This window comes from Marmota marmota, unplaced genomic scaffold, assembly GCF_001458135.2.
Source record: "Marmota marmota marmota unplaced genomic scaffold, marMar, whole genome shotgun sequence".
Taxonomy (NCBI): Eukaryota; Metazoa; Chordata; class Mammalia; order Rodentia; family Sciuridae; genus Marmota; species Marmota marmota.
Genome location: NW_026000102.1, coordinates 8,009,360 through 8,026,935, shown reverse-complemented (window position 1 = coordinate 8,026,935; position 17,576 = coordinate 8,009,360). Strand labels below are relative to the sequence as shown.

Below are 17,576 nucleotides of genomic sequence, written 5' to 3'. Positions count from 1 at the left end.
GGCAATGCTAGGGATTGAACCAAGAGCCTTCCACATGTTAGGCAGATGCTCTATCCCCAGCCTCCCCTAACTTTTTTGAAAAGGGGGCTTACTAGATGGTTCAGTCTGACTCAGGTGACCCTCTTGTCTCAGCCCCTAAGGAGCTGGAATTATGGGCATGCAGTCTCATGCCCAGGTGATGGGGACAGACCAGAGCCTTACATTCCCAGGTCTGGATAAATTCTAAAAATAATTTAATTTATGATTCAAAGTAAAATGCCTTTCAGATTATCCTTTGTAAAAAGCTGTAACTAAAAAAAAAAAAGGGGGGGGGAGAAAAAAAAAGCTGTAACTAAATGAAAATCTGTATTTTTGTATTCTACAAAGCCAGGCATGGCGGTGCATACCTGTAATCTCAGTTACTCAGAAGGCTGAGGCAGGAGAATGCAAATTCCAAGCCAGACTAAGCAACATAGTGAGACCCTCTCTCAAAATAAATAAATTAATTAAAAAAGGGTTAGGGACACAGCTCAGTGGTAAAACACCCCAGGGGTTAATTCCCAATTCTCGGCGGGAGAAGCAGGAGTGTAAGAGCCCCACCCCCTAAACACACACAGGCAGCTAGCTGTTTCATCTCTCCTATGGGACCTCACCATTGAACACAAGACTTTCTGAGACTGCCCCCTGCCAGCCACGTCAGGTGAGGTGGTAGGAACAAACCACTCTCTGGGGGTGTTTCAGGGAAGGGTCTTAAGCAGCCTACCTTGTTTGTGGTATAGCTATCCCAGATGATGAGCTTTCCGTCCTGCGAGGCACTGACGAGAAGCCTGGAGAAAAAATAGAAGCAAACCATTAGTCCCACTGGCCACAGAAATCCCACAAAGAAATGGAATAGAATGGAAACTGGAACTCTGGTGACTTCCAATATGTGCTTCCATGTTACACTGGCTTGAGACAAAACACACCTACTGATAAGAAAAAGAACCCAAATATACCAACTGTGAAGACATGAACTCATGGCTCAGACTGCAAAGACCACCAGGTTCCTCACTTGTAGGTGCAGACAGACCCATCTCCTCTCACAGCTGCTGCCGCCTGCCTTCCCCTCAGTTAAGTCAAGGAGCAGATCTCTCAAGAGCCAAAAGTGATACAAAATATTTACTATACAATTTTCTGTTCCATTCTGGCAAAGAGAAAGCCTGGATATAAATAAATAGAAAGCTTTTAGACCTTCCAAATTCACGAAACATTTCTCATCCAAAACCCCTATCAGCTGGATGCAGTGACGCATACCTGTAATCCCACTGGCTCGGGAGGCTGAGAAAGGAAGATTGTGAGTTCAAAGCCAGCCTCAGTAATGGTGAGGTGCTAAGCAATTCAGTGAGACCCTGTCTCTAAATAAATTCAAAATAGGGTTGGGGATGTGACTCAGTGGTAGAGTGCCCCCAAGTTCAATCCTTGGTACCAAAAATATATATATATATATAGATAATTTAAAAACCACACAACAACAACAACAAAAAAACCAAACAAACCATCAAATGCAGCAGCCTGTATGAACACTGGAATGCAGGTCTCTACCTAGCACCCACCTCCACAGTAAGGAGATGAGAAAGGATGCAGAACTGCACCTCAATGGCAGAGACCATGGAGCATCACAAACCTTTCACAACTGCTCTCTTGCTCTGGGCAACCATGCAAAGTTTGGGGTCTGTGTGGAGAAGCTGCCCTACCTGTACTTGCAGAATTAAGACAGGATGCTGCAAAAGTAAAGCATGACTAATGGGCAAAGGAATTAAAGTCATGTGGAAAGCAAGCAGAGTGAGGGTGATTCTGGGAGCCACAACTACTCATGAGCATTCTACGGCATGTGTTGTTTTGTCAGGTGTGGTGGCCTTGCCTGTAACACCAGCTACTTGGGAGGCTGAGGCAGGAGGATGGCAAGTTCCAGTCCAGCTGGGAAACTTAGCCTGACCCTGTCTCAAAATATAAGAGGACTGGGGAGGTAGCTCAGTGGGACAGCACCCTAGGGTTCAATCCCAATTACTCCAAAACAAAAAACACAGAGGTTCCAACAGTTTTAGCTGTACGCATAATGTGGCTACTTGAAGCTAATCAAAAGTTTGAGGTAAAACTCAAATATGGATCCCTGTGACACTAAACTACACACAAATTTTCTTTACAAAGAAGTCAACAAGTTGGGCAAAGAATAAAACCTCAGCACTTTGCTACAAAACCGATCAGAACTAAATCAAAAGCAGAATCCAATCCTATTACTTTGCAGATACTCTTCTCTGGTGCCAGGGATGGGACACGGCCTTGTGCATGCTAAGCTGTGTCTACAACAGGCCTGTACCCCAGCATTCAGGTGCCATTCTTAAGCCAACTTCTCCAGGTTCAGACCCCATGCGCCAGGTGCTTCCCTCCATTTCCCTGAGATAGCAAAGGTCTCCTCTGCTGCTCTATTTTTGTCTGGCCTTTCTGAGCCTTTATATGAAACATCAGAGCCACCTTTAGCAGCTCATCCTCCCAGTCAGGGGGGGTCACCTTCAGAGAGGTCTCCAATTCAAAAAGCTTAATAACTGCTGACTTGCCCAGGGGTCAGGGCAACGTTAAGCTGTGTGCTGATCCTCCGGAAGGTGAGAGAAGACAGGACTCCTAATCCCAAGGTCAGGTTCCTGTTGAGGAATGAACACAGCTCACTAAGTCTCCCGAGGTGCCCTCAACATCAAGGCGGGAGCTGGGAGCAAGCCTGAGGACTGCAGGCCACTGAAAAGAGCCATCACAGCCCCAGTGCAGCTCACCCTCATCATCCCAGAGGGGGGTGGGCTCTCGCTGCCAGGCACAGGCCTCAGCAGACTTTTTGAGGAAGGAGAAAGAAAATTAACATTAACCCCTATGCCAGAAATGGTGTCTCCAAAAGCACCACAAACCCACACGTCCTGCACCCAGCACACGGACACAAGCACTCCCTAGGCGCTCTGGCTTGAAAGGGGAATTGTCAGCACTACCACGACTAAGTGTCCCCATCCTACACAGGACGGAGCAACCTTGGTCATGACCTCTGGCCCAAGCCACAGAGCCAGGATTGCGCCCAGTGCCTTTTACGCCAGGCAAGGGCTCCACTGTCCCTGTGAGGAACAACCTGTACAGTCGCTCAATGAAGGCAGGAAACTGAGGACGGCAATACAGGAAGACACAAGTCCCAGAAAACCCCAAAACAACTATTTTGGACTTGCATCTTGGAAAACATGGCTACTAGAAGAAACAACCCCGGAATACTTTGAACAGCAGAGGCCCAGCTCCACATTGTTCTTTGGTTCTGTTCTGTGGTTGTGTGTTATGAACCACAACGGTTCAGCTTGAAGAACGATAAAGAACAAAGCCACACACCTACCATCTACCCAGGAACAAGGGCACACCAGCAGACACCCAGTGGCCTCTTGTGCACAGGAGTGCCACCAGAGTGCCACCATCCTGAACTCAGTCCAGCTAATGTGTGCTCTTCTTCCTCCTGAATCCGGGCTTTCAAGGTCAGACTCCAGTTTGAGACCACACGGAACACGAGTCCCACACAGCAAGTGACCTGGTGCAGTCCACCCATCTTGCCCAGCCCTGCTCTCATGCCACTGCTCAGGCCAATTGCCCGAGTGCACCTGGCCGCAGCTCACATGTACCCTTCAGGCACGGAGCCCACAGCCAGGCTGGGGAAGGAGAGCACACGGCTGATATGAGCTCTGCAGACAGTATGGCTACAGCACTGTCCAACCCAACAGCGGACACACAAGAAAGCCATATCCTGCGTCACCATGTACTTCTGATAACAAATCTAAGGTGGGATTATCAGTAAGGATATTCTTTCTTCTTCCTGTTTACAACTTTTAAAAAACTAAACAAAATTACTCTTGGGCTAGGAACGTAGCTCGGTGGTAGAGCATTTGCCTGCCAAGTTCAAAGCCCAGGGCTCTGTCCCCAATTCTGAAAAATATAAGAATGAAAGAACTCCTAATATCATCATCACTAACTATGGTCATGGTGCTGTGTGCTCGTCTCTGAAGTGCACCCTTCCCATCTAGCTGAAACCCTAACCCTCTTGGCAGCAGCTCCTCACGACCCTCCGTTCCTTTTTATTCTCTCTTTGATGCCATCATTAAATGATCACGAGGGCCTATCTGCACATGCAATTGCGGGACCCTGTACAGAACAAACTAAAGATAGAATCCTTTGTTCTCTCCCTATTCACACTCTAAAGCAGACAATTCAAAAAAAAGAAAGCCAAGCAGAAAATACCACTTTGACAACTGCACGCACACACACACACACACACAAACTACAAGGAAAGGCATGTTAACACTTGTATGTAGGGTCTGAAAGAGCATGTTATGGTCACACAAACCAAGTAGCAATGTATTTTATTATTTGGGTAGAAAAGCAGAAAAGCCAGGTTTTCTAGTTACCTCTGAAAGAAAAGAGGAAAAGGAGAAGAGTTTAACTAACAGACTCTGCTTTGGCACAGCTGGCCAGTTCAGACAGACCGGATGAGTGGGGTGTGAATAGGGTGAGGAAAGGGAAGGCCAAGGGAGGGAGGGTGGTGGAGGGGAGATACCCAGAGGAAGATATAAGTCTGAGCAAGGGGTAGAACTCAACTCAGAAGAAACAGGAGCCATGAGGGGCTTCACCTCCTTGGGGTGGCAAGCAAGTAGAAGGGGACACACAAATCAGGTGGGAAGTTGGGGTCAGCTGCTAAGGTGCACAGCCCCACATGCCTGCCAAGTGAGGGCTGGAGAGACCAACTAAGCCATGCACACTCCACGTTCCAGTGCCCAGAACAGGTCTGGAACCCCTAGGAACATGCTAGGACCAGAGGACCCAGGGCACAGAGAGGGAGACAGCTTCCTTGAGGTCCCATGAGCAGCAAACAGCAGAGCTGGAACAAAGGTGCAGAAACCAAAGGACGGGTGAGTGGAGAAGGGAGGCAGAGCTGAAGTGGTGACTCTCCTGAGACCATGAGTGCAACCCTGGCCAATGGAGCCTGTCCAGGGAACGAGTGCCTGTGAGCGTTGGACCCCGCCTGCTCAGTGTCTGACTCAACTTCTGAGTTAGTGTTTTCCCCTAAAAGAGCAGAACATGCCACCCTCGCACCGGTCAGGCCCGTACCTGGAATCAGTGCCCCAGTGCATTGCGTAGATCTTGGCCAGGTGCCCCCTCAGTGTTCTCCTGGTGCGCATCTGGATTCTTCCCACAGGGTCGATGTTGTTTGTGATCTTAAAAATAAGAAAGTCAGTGCAGATGAGCATGGGTGAGGAGCAACCCTCCAGCTTCAGGCTCTCTCTCCCGCGTGCCAAGACCTAGCTCTTCCACGGCTGTTGGACAGCATTCTGCACCTTCCACTGCAGGCGCACACACCCTTGGCCTTCCTTTCCCTCTCCTGTGCACAGCAGAGGTGCTGGCTTCTCCCTTTCCCCTCACAGGTGAGGTCCACAGAATATGAAGTACCCACATTCTGGCTGCTACCCTGCAGCACTCAGTGCCTGCCCGATGCGATGCGGCCACCACCACCGGAGGACAGGAGGCCTGCCCTGGGAGCCCTGCTCCCCAGGTCCCTCCTAGCCCCTGCACACTCACTTCCCTCCTCTAGACCTTTCACACTGACAAGGGTCAGAGTCCACAGCCATGGGTCTGGCTTTTGTCCTGGTCCCAGTGCCTACGAGGCCTATCAAGTGATGCTGTGTTGCAGAGGCACTACAGTCCTTGTGCACGCAGTCACCCAGTCCACTGGCTGCCGTGAGCAGGCCGCCAGCCCCATGCTATTGGTGGCTTTGCTCTTTACGACTCGTTCCCTAAGGTCAAACAGTCGGAAACTCCAGATAGGAGCAACTGCCCTTGTCCAGCGTGCCCATGCCGTGAAACACACCATCTGCTCATCAGTCACTGGGCAGCTGCCAGGTTTCCAGCTTAACCTCAACACACTTGCGTTGATGGTGGGCCCATGTGGCCCCTCGGCCAGGCACACAGTGTAGGCCGTGGGCAGCAACACACACCCCCCCACACACACTGGGGCCCTACAGCTGTTCCTCTCAGTAGTTCCTGCTATGGCCTATTCCTAAGCATGGCGTATGAGCCAATCTCATCGCAGGTAAAGATGTATAGGATCAGGCCGGTGCATGTGGGGCTTGGTACCACGGCTGCAGTCTCCATGGGGGTCTCAGAGCACACCCCAGGGATGAAGGGGCTCCTTAACACTGCTTGTTTGAAAACCAGTTTTCAATTCTCTTGGGCACATATCTAGCAGCAACTGCTGGGTCATATGGTAATCTTACATTTAGCCTTTGTTTTAGTTATTTTTCAATCTAATTTGTTAAATATGACAGCAGAATGTATTACAATTCATATTATACATATAGAGCACAATTTTTCATATCTCTGGTTTGTATACAAATTAGAGTCAACAACATTTATGTCTCCATACATGTACTTAGGGTAATAATGTCCATCTCATTCCACTGTCTTTCCTACCCGCATGCCCTCTCCTTTCCCCTCCCTCTCCTTTGCTCTAACTAGAGATTGTCTAATCCTCTCATGCTCCCTGTCCCCAACCCCATTGTGAATCATCATCCTTATATCAGAGAAAACATTCAGCACGTGGTTTTTGGGGATTAGCTAACTTCAACATTTAACTTTTTGAGGAACTGCCAAAGTGGACATTACACAGTGAAGTTCTAAGGCAGGTTCCGTTGATTAGAGAATGGTCAAACCCACCTTAAGACAACAGTATTTTATAACTATCACTTTTGTACCAGGAAGTGATTCTTTAATGCTGGAGAGACACTGCTTTCATTTAGAAAAAAGCCATGGCTCCTCATGCCTAGATTCAGAAGGACTTCTGAATGAAGCACCCTGCAGTGGCCTTCCACCTTACTGCACAGGAGCCCCAGGGGCAAGGTCACTCCAGTTCTGTGGGCAGGTGCCAGGCCCCACCAGCCTCTGCCCTGGGAGGGACACTGCGCTGTGCAATTGTTTCTTACCTGGGAGAGAGTTGCATCTGCACATGCTTTTCGAGCATCCTGAAAGACAAGGACAAAGTAAGATAGTCACATCTCTTACATTCAGTCCCAGGACTCCCCCCACATGCAAGTTTCAGAGAGCCTCCACCAACTGCAAACAGCACCAGCAGAACAGGGTGGGGCAATCTCCCCTGCCTCCCCTCTCCCCCAGTGCACTGTGCTTGTGGACTGCCCAGGCCACCCTGTATAGACACTCATGATACCCAAACCCACCCAAGCCTGCAGTACCCACAGGTCTCAGAACTTTAGGCAGCCCTGGAAAGAGCACACTGGAAGCTGGGACAGCAAAGAAAAGCACGGGAACCAACACTGCCTTTCCAGGGCCACCAGACACGTGCTTTTGTCCAGAGACACCTGAGGGTAAAAGGGGTGGGGGTGGGGGCCCCCCAAAAGACCCACTACCCAGGCCAAACAAATGTTCTTCTAGATTGTATTAACTAAGGACTTTGCTTTCAAGCCATATAATCATTAAATCTAAATTCTATGTAAACAGCAAGGAATCAGGAATCAGACACTCAAACCCTGATTAAACTTCCTGGTCAAAGCTATCCTGTTATCAATCTGTAGTCCCTTCTTTTTCTTCTTTTGGTGCCGGGGATTGAACTCAGGGGCACTCGACCACTGAGCCACACCTCCAGTTCCCCAGCCCTATTTTGTTTTTTATTTAGAGACAGGTCTCACTGAGTTGCTTAGAACCTCACTTTTGCATAGGCTGGCTTTGAACTTGTGACCTTCCTGCCTCAGCCGCCCAAGCTGCTGGGATTACAGGCATGTGCCACTGTGCCCGGCTCTTCATTTTTTTAAACCCAGGGGTGCTTTGCCACTGAGCCACATTCCCAGCCCTTTTTATTTTGGGATAAGGCCTTGCTAAGTTGCCCAGGCTGGCCTCGAACTTGCAATCCTCCTGCCTCAGCCTCACCAATGGCTGGGATGACAGGTGTGTGTCACCATACCTGGATATCTATCAATCTGCTTTCATCTCTGTAAATCTATGGAAGCAGGTAAGAACTGTGAAGAGATACACCATGAATGTTAAATTGTTTACACCACTAAGAAGTGATCAAAAGTTACTAGAAAATGAGTCCTGAAATCTCAAATCAGCATGTGTTGTTGTAAGTAGAAAGCTCCGTATCATGAAGGAAAACGAGGCGACAGCTTTATGAGGTTCAGCATCTGAGTGGAGCATGACCTGAAGGAACCCACCACAATTCCTAGTAAGAAAACGCTTTGTCATCTGACCACCTGTTACCACCATGCCAGCTGGGGCACTGCCAGAGCAGTATTTCAGGACAAACCACTTCACTGGAGATGACCATTTTTTATGAAGTTGACGGCAATACTTGGGAACTGATAGCATGGAAATATGCTGAGATTACTATTACTGCATACCAAACCTAGATTCCAAATTCTTCTTTAATGGAAGTTATTAGTAATTCTGCTTGTTATTAAAACACACCAAAAAAGCATTTTTACATCAGTAATAAAATGAGGAGAGCTGGGCTGGGAATGCAGTTCAGCAGCAAAGTGAGCAGCCGCGGGGGGTCAACTGAAAACAAATTCTGGAGTAAAGTAGATGAGAAAGATTCAGAGTAGCAAGTCTTCTCATCAATTAATTTTTTCTGCCAAGTATGAAGCTTAATATTTATTTCCAAATACATGTGTGTTAATATTATATATGGCTTTTGCTTCAAAAAAGGCACAACAGGAAATTTTTTGTGTGCGTGTGGTGCTGGAGATTGAACCCAGGGCCTTGTGCAGGCGAGGCAAGCACTCTACCAACTGAGCTATATCCCCAGCCATACAACAGGAATTTTTTAAACAGAAGAAATAAAATACGGCACCTAAGCAGCTTAACCCTGGTTGATTTCTAACATCCATGTGGGCATCTAGACACGCCTAGAGCTGGCTGTGGTGAGACCACTGCTGAAGAGCAGGGGAAGCACAGGCAAGCCCAGGCCTCTCCACTTCGGCCAGCATGGCTGTCAGGGAGCTCAGTGCCTCTCAGAACACACTCCTTCATCTGCAAGCTGTAGAAAAGCCTCCTGGTGCAAGCCAGCCCCGCACCTGCTCGAGGAGGACAGTGCAACGTCCCTCAGTTAACTTCTAGTGCAATGGACACGCACAGCAGAGCACATTGTCCACTCCATCAGAGGGAATGATCAAACAAACAACCCTTCTCCTATTCTGTCCAGACAAATGGTAGACCCTAAGCAATGCCACAGGAGAGGCTTCACTCTCTTGTTATGCGGGTGTCCTGCTATCTCACACATGGAGCTAAGGCCTGGGCTCTGGCCAATTCCAGTTTCTGCACCATGTGTTCAGGGCAGCTGGTCTGTTCCTGAGTGAGTTGTGCCCTCTGAGTATTTAAGCTATGCCTTGTTTCAATCAGCATCTCCAAGAACCCATGTTTCCTCAATAATACAATCAAAAGAATGAAACGTCCTTTGGGGTCTTTTAAGCTGAAAATCAAATCTAAGAAAGAAAAAAAGACCCTTCTTGGAATCACCTGCTGTTTCCTGTTCGCTCTGCAGCTTTAATCAGCATGCCATCCTCGAATACTCACAAAAACATACTTTTTGAAAGAAGTTTTCTCTTCCCATTTGGGGTAATGGACTCAACGGCCTTCAACTCACCCCCTGGTCCTGTGCAAAGGAGGCAGCACAGCACCGAGTCCTCACTTCAGAGACAAAGCCCAAACCCCAGGCAGGTGTCTATGGAGTAGATCCTCATCAGGATAGCAAGGGTACAGGAATGGTATGGAGCCGCGCTGCCCACGATGGGCTCCTGGGCCTTGACCGTGTGCAGGTGAAATGCACTGGGGCGAATGGAGGCATTCCCTTAAGGGTGGGCTATGAATTGAACTCTGAAGACAAACACCTCAATAAAAGAGCACCAAGCACATACTAAAACACTGAAAGGAGACTTGCAAGGGCTGCTTGCCTCCACATTTTTAATATGGCAACAAGAGCATTTATCAAAGGCCATGTGCCACCACGTGGGCCCAGGAGGACCCTGTGCGTTCCACATGTGAGGGTGAAAACACAGGAGAGTGTCTCCCGTCAGTCTCCCTCTACCACACGGTCTCTTGTGAACAGAGCCGAGTCCACATTTATGAGCAACAATTTATGAAAAATTTTCACTTATTAGAAAAACAAAATGTCCCAGGGACTCAGGAGATAGAGGTAGGAGGATCACAAATTCAAGGCCAGCCTGGGCAATTTTTTAGAAAGTACTGGGTCTGCAGCTCAGTGGAGTATGTGCCAAGCACATGTGAGGACCTGGCTTGGGTCCCCAGGATCACAAAAAGATCACAGAGCCATGGAAGGCAACATGTCTTAGCAGGACAGTCACACATGGGCACATGTCCACTCCATCAGGCACACAGGCAGGGCTTCACAACCCCTCAGCCTGTACCACTCTGGTTACATTCTTAGCCATCGGGTTTTGGGTAAAGAAGAAATATGATCTCAAAAGCAGTAAACCAATTAGAGTGCTTTGAATTCAGGGAAAATGACTCAATTACACTAACATTAATATTAAGCAACAACATCACAGTTTTGCTTTTTAATTTACCAAAACCAGTGCTTACTTCAAAATGAATTATGTAGAAGCTTAAGAGTTTGTTTTTTGTACTGCAGATTGAAACCCCAGGGGCTTTACCACTGAACTAGACCCCAAGCCCTTTTAATTTTTTCTTTAAATTTTGAGTCAGGGCCTCATGAAGTTGCTGGTGCTGGCCATCAATCTGGGATCCTCCTGCCTCAATTTCCTGAGTAGCTGGGATTGTAGGCACATACCACCACTCCCAGCTAGAAGCTTAAGCTTTTAAGTCAGACAAATTTTTAGGCAAGACAGGGATGGAAGTTCTCACCTGTGATCCCAGCTACTCTCGGGAGACTGAGGCGGAAGAATCACTTAAGCCCATAAGTTTGAGATCAGTCTGGGTAACAGAGAGAAACCCTGTCTCAAAACAAACAACCCCCCCAAACCCCCAAAAAACACAAGTATAGCTCAGTTATAAAGTTCTTGCTTGCCTGATGGGTATGAGGCCCTAGTAAGATTCCCAGCATCACCAAAAAATAAAATAGAGAAATATCTTTTGGTTTTATTCAAACAAGTATGTCAGGGAATAACTTTATATCAAAGCAAATATTTTAAAATGTATTTCATTAGTTAGTCCTGGGTAAAGACACACATTGAGGAAGCCTGACCTAATAAAGCTAATAAAAATCTAGATCCTTCTCTCATGCATTGAACTGTAGCAGGCCATTTTAAACATCCAGCTGTAGAATTCCTAAACTAGAGGATATTTTCTATTTTTTTCCAGCTGTAAATTTCAGTAATTCCATTGTTTTTTCTCAAGTCTGAGACAAAGGTGGCGAACATGAGGTTGGTGCTTCTTTCTCCCGCAAGGCTGCTGGGCATGACTGGCATGTAGAACGAAGCCTGCGGCTTTGTCCTGGCACTGCACTCAGAACTGAGCTGCTGTTCAGAAACGTGCTCAACACTGTGACTTCTTGTAAAGGGGTGCTCTGAAGGACAGCCAGAGCCTCACAGAGGAGACTAAGCCAGTCAGAGGAAGTTCCCAACAGACAAAAGCCCCGCCGATGCTGGGTTTCTGCTGATGAGCCTGTCTCCTCTTCCCTCATTCATCATGGCAAGTGGGAGGACACACACACTGTTGCATTAATGTGTCTCTAAAAAATGTTCACAGAGGGGACCAAGCAGAACTAACTCCTTTTAGATCAACCTCTCCCTTATAAAAAGCCTGTGGATTCTGCAATTTAGCAATAGGTGTCGGGTGGGGGTATGGCTTAGTGGTAGAATTTGCCTTTTAGACAAGAGGACCCAAGTGTCAACCCAGCACCATCAAAACAAGAAAGGAGGAAAGCAAGAGAGAGTTAAATGTTTGTGGCCTTTTGTTAACCTTTATTCGTTTATTTTTACGTGGTGCTGGTGAGCGCTCCACCACTGAGCCACAACTGCAGTCCCGAGAATTCAATGTTTTAGAATTCCGTTGAAGTTATTCATTGTCTGGTTTTAACCTCAATCAGATACATCTAGCTTTCAGTCTCTCAAAAGTCGTAGGTTCCCACAGCCATCCCTAGGGAATATTCCTCTTTGAAATTAAGGAAAAAAAAAAAAAAAAAAGAAAGAAAGAAAAACAGTCACAGCTAAAATACTTTTGCTTTGTTGTTGTTAAAGCTCTTGTCTGTAAGCACCTTGTCTACCCTAAAGTTGGTAGCCATTATCTTCAGGGGACGGGGCAGAATTCACCCTGTGATACAGTGACCAAGTCACAAAACTATTTCCCAAGGTGAAGACAAAAAGCACACAAGAGCCAGGCATGGTGGTACATGCCTGCAATCCCAGCTATATGGGAGGCTAAGGCAGGAAAGTCACAATTTCAAGGAAGCCTGGGCAACAAAATTAAATAAAAGGGCTGAGGATGCCTCTCAGTGGTAGAACATCGTGGGTTCAATCCCAGTACCAAAGAAAAAAAGAAAAGAAGACAAGGAGTGGTGGTGGTGGTAAAACAGACCTTTCTGAATTCTACAGAAACATTTCATATGTATTCAAATAACCAATAATTATAATGTGCATGAAAACAAAGTACTGGATCTAAGACTAGCACATGCTGAGCCAAATTAAGATTCAATTTCAACCGGATGAGGTAGCAAATGCCTGTAATCCCAGCAGCTCGGGAGACCGAGGCAGGAGGATCACGAGTTCAAAGTCAGCCTCAGCAATGGCGAGGTGCTAAGCAACTCAATGAGACCCCGTCTCTAAATAAAATACAAAATAGGGCTGGGATGTGGCTCAGTGGACAAGTGCCATTGAATTTAATCCCTGGTACCAAAAAAAAAAAAAAAAAAAAAGAAAAGAAAAAGATTCAATTTCTGTCCGAAAGACCAAAAGCCTGGCTCTATAACCCCCTTCCTGTGATGGTACCGTCTGGTCTGAACCACATGACTAGTGAGTCTGGACACATGCAGGTACATACTCTGATTTGGTTTTTCAGTTGTTCCGCCTCCTGCCGCAACTGGTCAAGTTCACTCATCTTCAGGTCTTGGTGCTTTCAGTGCCACCTCAAAGAATCCGTGATCTGAGACAGAAACAGCACAAAAAAATTGGTAAGTGAAGATGACAATTACACACTGGCTTTGCATAATGTGACCATGTCTCACAGGACTTCGATAGTGGATTGAAAAAAAAAAAAAAGAAAACTTGTTTTAGCATTCTTCAGGAAAATGCAAATGCTTAACACTGTCGTTTTCTGAGTCTCCCCTATAAACCAAGGACACAAGACTAACTTTTAGAGTAGACACCACACCAAATCCCAGGGGCAGTTACCTTAGGAAACAACCACAGGTATTTGGCAAACTAGAACCCTGAAGCCACGGCAGTAACCACAGCAATCCTGAAAGGACAGAGGTAGTATCCAGCAGTCCTTCATTCCCAATCAGGCTAGTGGGAGCCCGTATGCCTGCCCGGTTCCCTTATCAAGAGTCTACCAAAACCATCCTCTTGAAAAGCCTTTTCCCAGGAGGATGTCACAGGAGATGGCATTTCTGATTAGGACCTTGGCTGCTGAGTCAGTCATAAATAAGACCAGAGCCTTATTCAGCTGGAACCACCAGCACCTTATTCACTTTGGAACGTCAGCTCTTACATGCAAACACGGTTCCCACACGGATCTCAGTTTCTCATGCAAGTCACACAGGCTCACAACTTTACCATCACAATTCCATGTAAAAGTAATAGGGTTACTACACTATACATCAAATATCTAATGTCCCCGAGATTTAAACACATCTGGGGGGGCTTTATCTGAATGACCCACAAAGCCTAGTTTTTTAATGTTCCTCATCACCTTCCTCTGCACAAAAGCATCCAAAAATCATCGTCTCTTGCTCCTCATTGCAGAGTCCTAATGTGTGCTCACTGATGACACCAGTCTCTCTTCAAACAACAAAGTGCCCTTGGGGGCTGCTTAGCAGGGACAGAGGGGTGAGTGTGCCCATCAGCACTGGAAACTGCAAAAAAGTGTCAGTTAAACACCAGTCTCTCAGGGAACCAGAGTACTCTCAAACTCACAAGTGGTGAGAGCGAGTCTGCAGAACTACCAAGAAAGGCCTGCACGCTTGGCTGTGACCTGAGGCAGAGTCCCCGACATGCAGACCAGGACCTGCGGTTGCTACTGTCTAGGAAAGCTCAGTGTACAGCAAGTTTCAGAAAGACTGCTGACCCTGGGGGCTGCTTCTCCAGGCATTCCTCATGAGGGACAGGAGCCACGAGGAAAGCTCCATAGGAAGAGGGCCCACGCCCAGGCTGCCTGCGTGAACAAAGTGTAGTTGGCACAGGACAAGGCAAGTTCACTGGGCAGGCCACTCTGGTAGGGAAAGACTGGGAGTCCCTCTTTTCTTTCTTGAGATGCGGAGGACTCGCTTTTTTGCCCAGGCTGGTCTTGAACTGCTGGGCTCAGACAATCCTCTGGTCTCAGCTTCTTTTGTAGAGGGACAATAGGTGTGAACCACCACGCCTGGCTCTAAGTCTTTAGCACACAAGCCTAAGGACTGCAATTTATGAACATCACCATGTGAGAGCAAGAAGGATCAACAGAGTACGAAACCATGTTTAGAACTGAAAGCTGGTTCACACGACTGCCCTGCTTGCATTTCATAGCAGGTTACAGTGCCAGTTTTTCCCAGTCCAGCACCCCAACAGAATGGTCCTCAGTTGTAAAGAGGCTCCTCCATCCCACCATCTGGAGGCAGTGTGAGGAAAAGGGGCAGTCAGGGTCATCAGGAGGCACAGTTCTAGTCAACAGGCAATTTAGTCAGGTGCAGTGTCGTGCACCTGTGATCCTCGCAACTCAGGATGCTGTGGCAGGATTCCAAGTTCAGCCCAGCCTCAGCAACTAGAGAAAAACTAGAAAATGTAAATTTTAAAAATTTAAATGCCTGGGGCTGGGGTTATGGCTCAGCGGTAAGAGCGCTCAGCGGTAAGGGCGCTCACCTTGCATGTGCAAGGCCCAGGATTCGATCCTCAGAACCACATAAAAATAAATAAATAAATAAATAAAATGAAGTTATTATGTACAACTACAAAAAAAAAATATTTAAAAAAAATTTAAATGCCTGTCAATAAATTTCTTTCTCACTAGTCTTTGTAAAGGTGAAAAATTTAAACACTATTTTCCACAACAAAATCTGGAAGGGGGTTTTACAGCTGAACTGCTCTGGCCCACCTGCAGGTCACAGGCACATGGCCCCAGCTGAGCTGCAGGGCAATGGATGGCACACACCGTGAGCAGGCCACCTTCTGCTTATCACACAGAAGGCTTTCCCCACCTGCTCAAGTTCACGGTCACTGTGAAGAGACAGCAGGGGAACAAGCAGACCAGCCCATAAGGCAGGATGCCCTTCCATGTGAAGAGGACAGGCAGCAGTGCCAATACTAGACCACCTTTTTTTCTACACATAGGAAAAAAGACCAGTAGTGGCTGTTTTTGCAAGAAGGCACAGGAAGAGCGGGGCAGTTTCTGCTCTTCCCTGGGGGTTCATAAGTGGTCTGCTTGCCACCAGCTCCCCAAATTAACAGCTTCTCTATGGAGTCAAGAAGCATTTACATTATTTTCTCTACATGTTTTGGTTTAAAAATGGGGGGAGGGCTATTGTTAACTTTTTATAATTGCTAGATAAAGTGTGCTGTATCACTGATAATAATGAAATAACAATGCAAAAATTTGGGAGATTGTTAATTATATATTAAATTTAAAAATAACATAGATTTGAATGCAATACTTCTAGTTGTTTTAGAAGAACATATACTTAGAGGCTAACTACACTTTCATGAGAATCGTTGGCCATGGTTTTCTATCGAGTCTCCCAGCGTTGGTAAAGCTGCTCATACTACTTTCAAAGTTTAAGAATGAAATGTCTGTCCTACTTACATTTACTCCAGGCTGCGCCTTGTCCCCCAGCTCTTCTGGGAAGCCCCACCATCAATTCTGCCTGCCTGGGGCTGCTCTCCTCCAACACACCTGGGTAAGCTCTGGTCCTGCTGAGGCCGCACTTTCCCCCTTAATCCCCTAAGACAGGTCCTGCTGAGGTCTCATGTCTGCTCATGACCCACATCTGCCAGTAGATTTTATTTAGGACTTTTGTTTTACAAATACTACTCATAGAAATTTAAATGATTTAAAAGCCGTGGACTGGGAGTGCAGTTTATTAGTGCCTAGCATGCATAAGGCCCTGACTTTGATCCCCAGCACCACAAAATACAAAAACCAGAAAATGTGTACTAAAGGGATCTGCCCCTACTTGAGATGGCATGCAACACCTCTGTAAGCCGCGTGTTGGCAGGGTTCTCCCAGAAGAACATTCCATACGTGTGGCACCATGCTTGACAGGTGGTGCCTCTACCACCTCCTGACAAACTCAGGGCAGTGGCATATGCTTCGGATCAAGGCCCCTGAATGAAGCGGAGAATGAATGCCCACCACCACTGACAGTGCCCCCCAGGGGCACCAGGCTGCAACAGCTGCTACAGGGGCCACACGCATGGAAATGCGCTCAAGATTCTGGTTTTGCAAACGTGAAGATTATGACCCTCACACCAAAGCACTCTTCTCTGGTCTGGCTACCGCAGAATGGGAACAGTGTTATCTATGTCACAGAGCTGAAATGAAGATATATATATATATATGTACGTGATGCCTACGACGACATCTGAGCAGCAGTCAGGTGAGAGCGCGCACTGCTGGTCTTGGCTGGAAGCACAGTCTTCAACAGCGGTGATCCCTAACATCACACTCCTGCGACCAGGGAAAGAGGGAAGATCTGTGGATTCAGGCAGTTAAGGGATACCCTTACCAAGCAGAAAGCAGACTTGTGGAAGGAGTCACATGAACTGTGCAACTTTGTAGGTGTGACAACAGCACTACACGTTTAATGGGGCTTTATCATTTAAAGACAACAATGAAATCTCCGAAGAACAAAATGGTATCTCTGAAATTTGCTTTGAAACAACCAAGAAGGGAAATAGAGGGGGGCACATAGAAACAAGGCCAGCCATAAGCAAGTAATAGCTTAGTCTGCTGATGGAATTTCTTATGCAGATACTTTTGTACGTATTTCAATTTTCCATTGAAAACCACTTTTTAAACTGGATGTGATGGTGCACACCTGTAATCCCAGCTACCTTGGAGGCTGAGGCAGGAGGATTGCAAGCTTGAGGCCAGTCTGGGCAATTTAGCAAGACCTATCTCAATGTGAAAATTCAAAAGGGCTGAGGAATATCCCCCCAAAATAAACAAACAAAAATCACTTCTTAAGATACTGGGGTCTGCTGGGCATGGAGGCATACATCTGGAATCCTAGTGGCTCAGGAGGCTGAGGCAGGAGAATCTCAAGTTTTGAGGCTAGACCAAGCACCTTAGTGATTGATGTAGCTCAATGGTAAAGCACCCCGGTACCAAAACAACAAAACAACAACGACAACAGAGGAGGAAGGGGAGGGGGAGGGGGG

The 17,576-nt window shown here is 47.0% G+C and overlaps 1 protein-coding gene across 4 annotated transcripts in view; it reads right to left on the bottom strand.

The window, feature by feature from the left end:
• Positions 1 to 17,576, bottom strand: part of Gnb1 (G protein subunit beta 1) — a 37,697-nt gene that overhangs the window by 15,202 nt on the left and 4,919 nt on the right. For all 4 annotated transcript variants that reach the window (XM_015501512.2, XM_015501511.2, XM_015501510.2 and 1 more), the window contains exons 2-5: positions 13,048 to 13,149; positions 7,005 to 7,043; positions 5,137 to 5,243; positions 743 to 806 (exon numbers count right to left, since the gene is read on the bottom strand). In XM_015501512.2, the coding sequence (XP_015356998.1) occupies positions 743 to 806; positions 5,137 to 5,243; positions 7,005 to 7,043; positions 13,048 to 13,104 (267 nt within the window). In that variant the 5' untranslated portion in view covers positions 13,105 to 13,149. The remainder of the gene's footprint in view (positions 1 to 742; positions 807 to 5,136; positions 5,244 to 7,004; positions 7,044 to 13,047; positions 13,150 to 17,576) is intronic.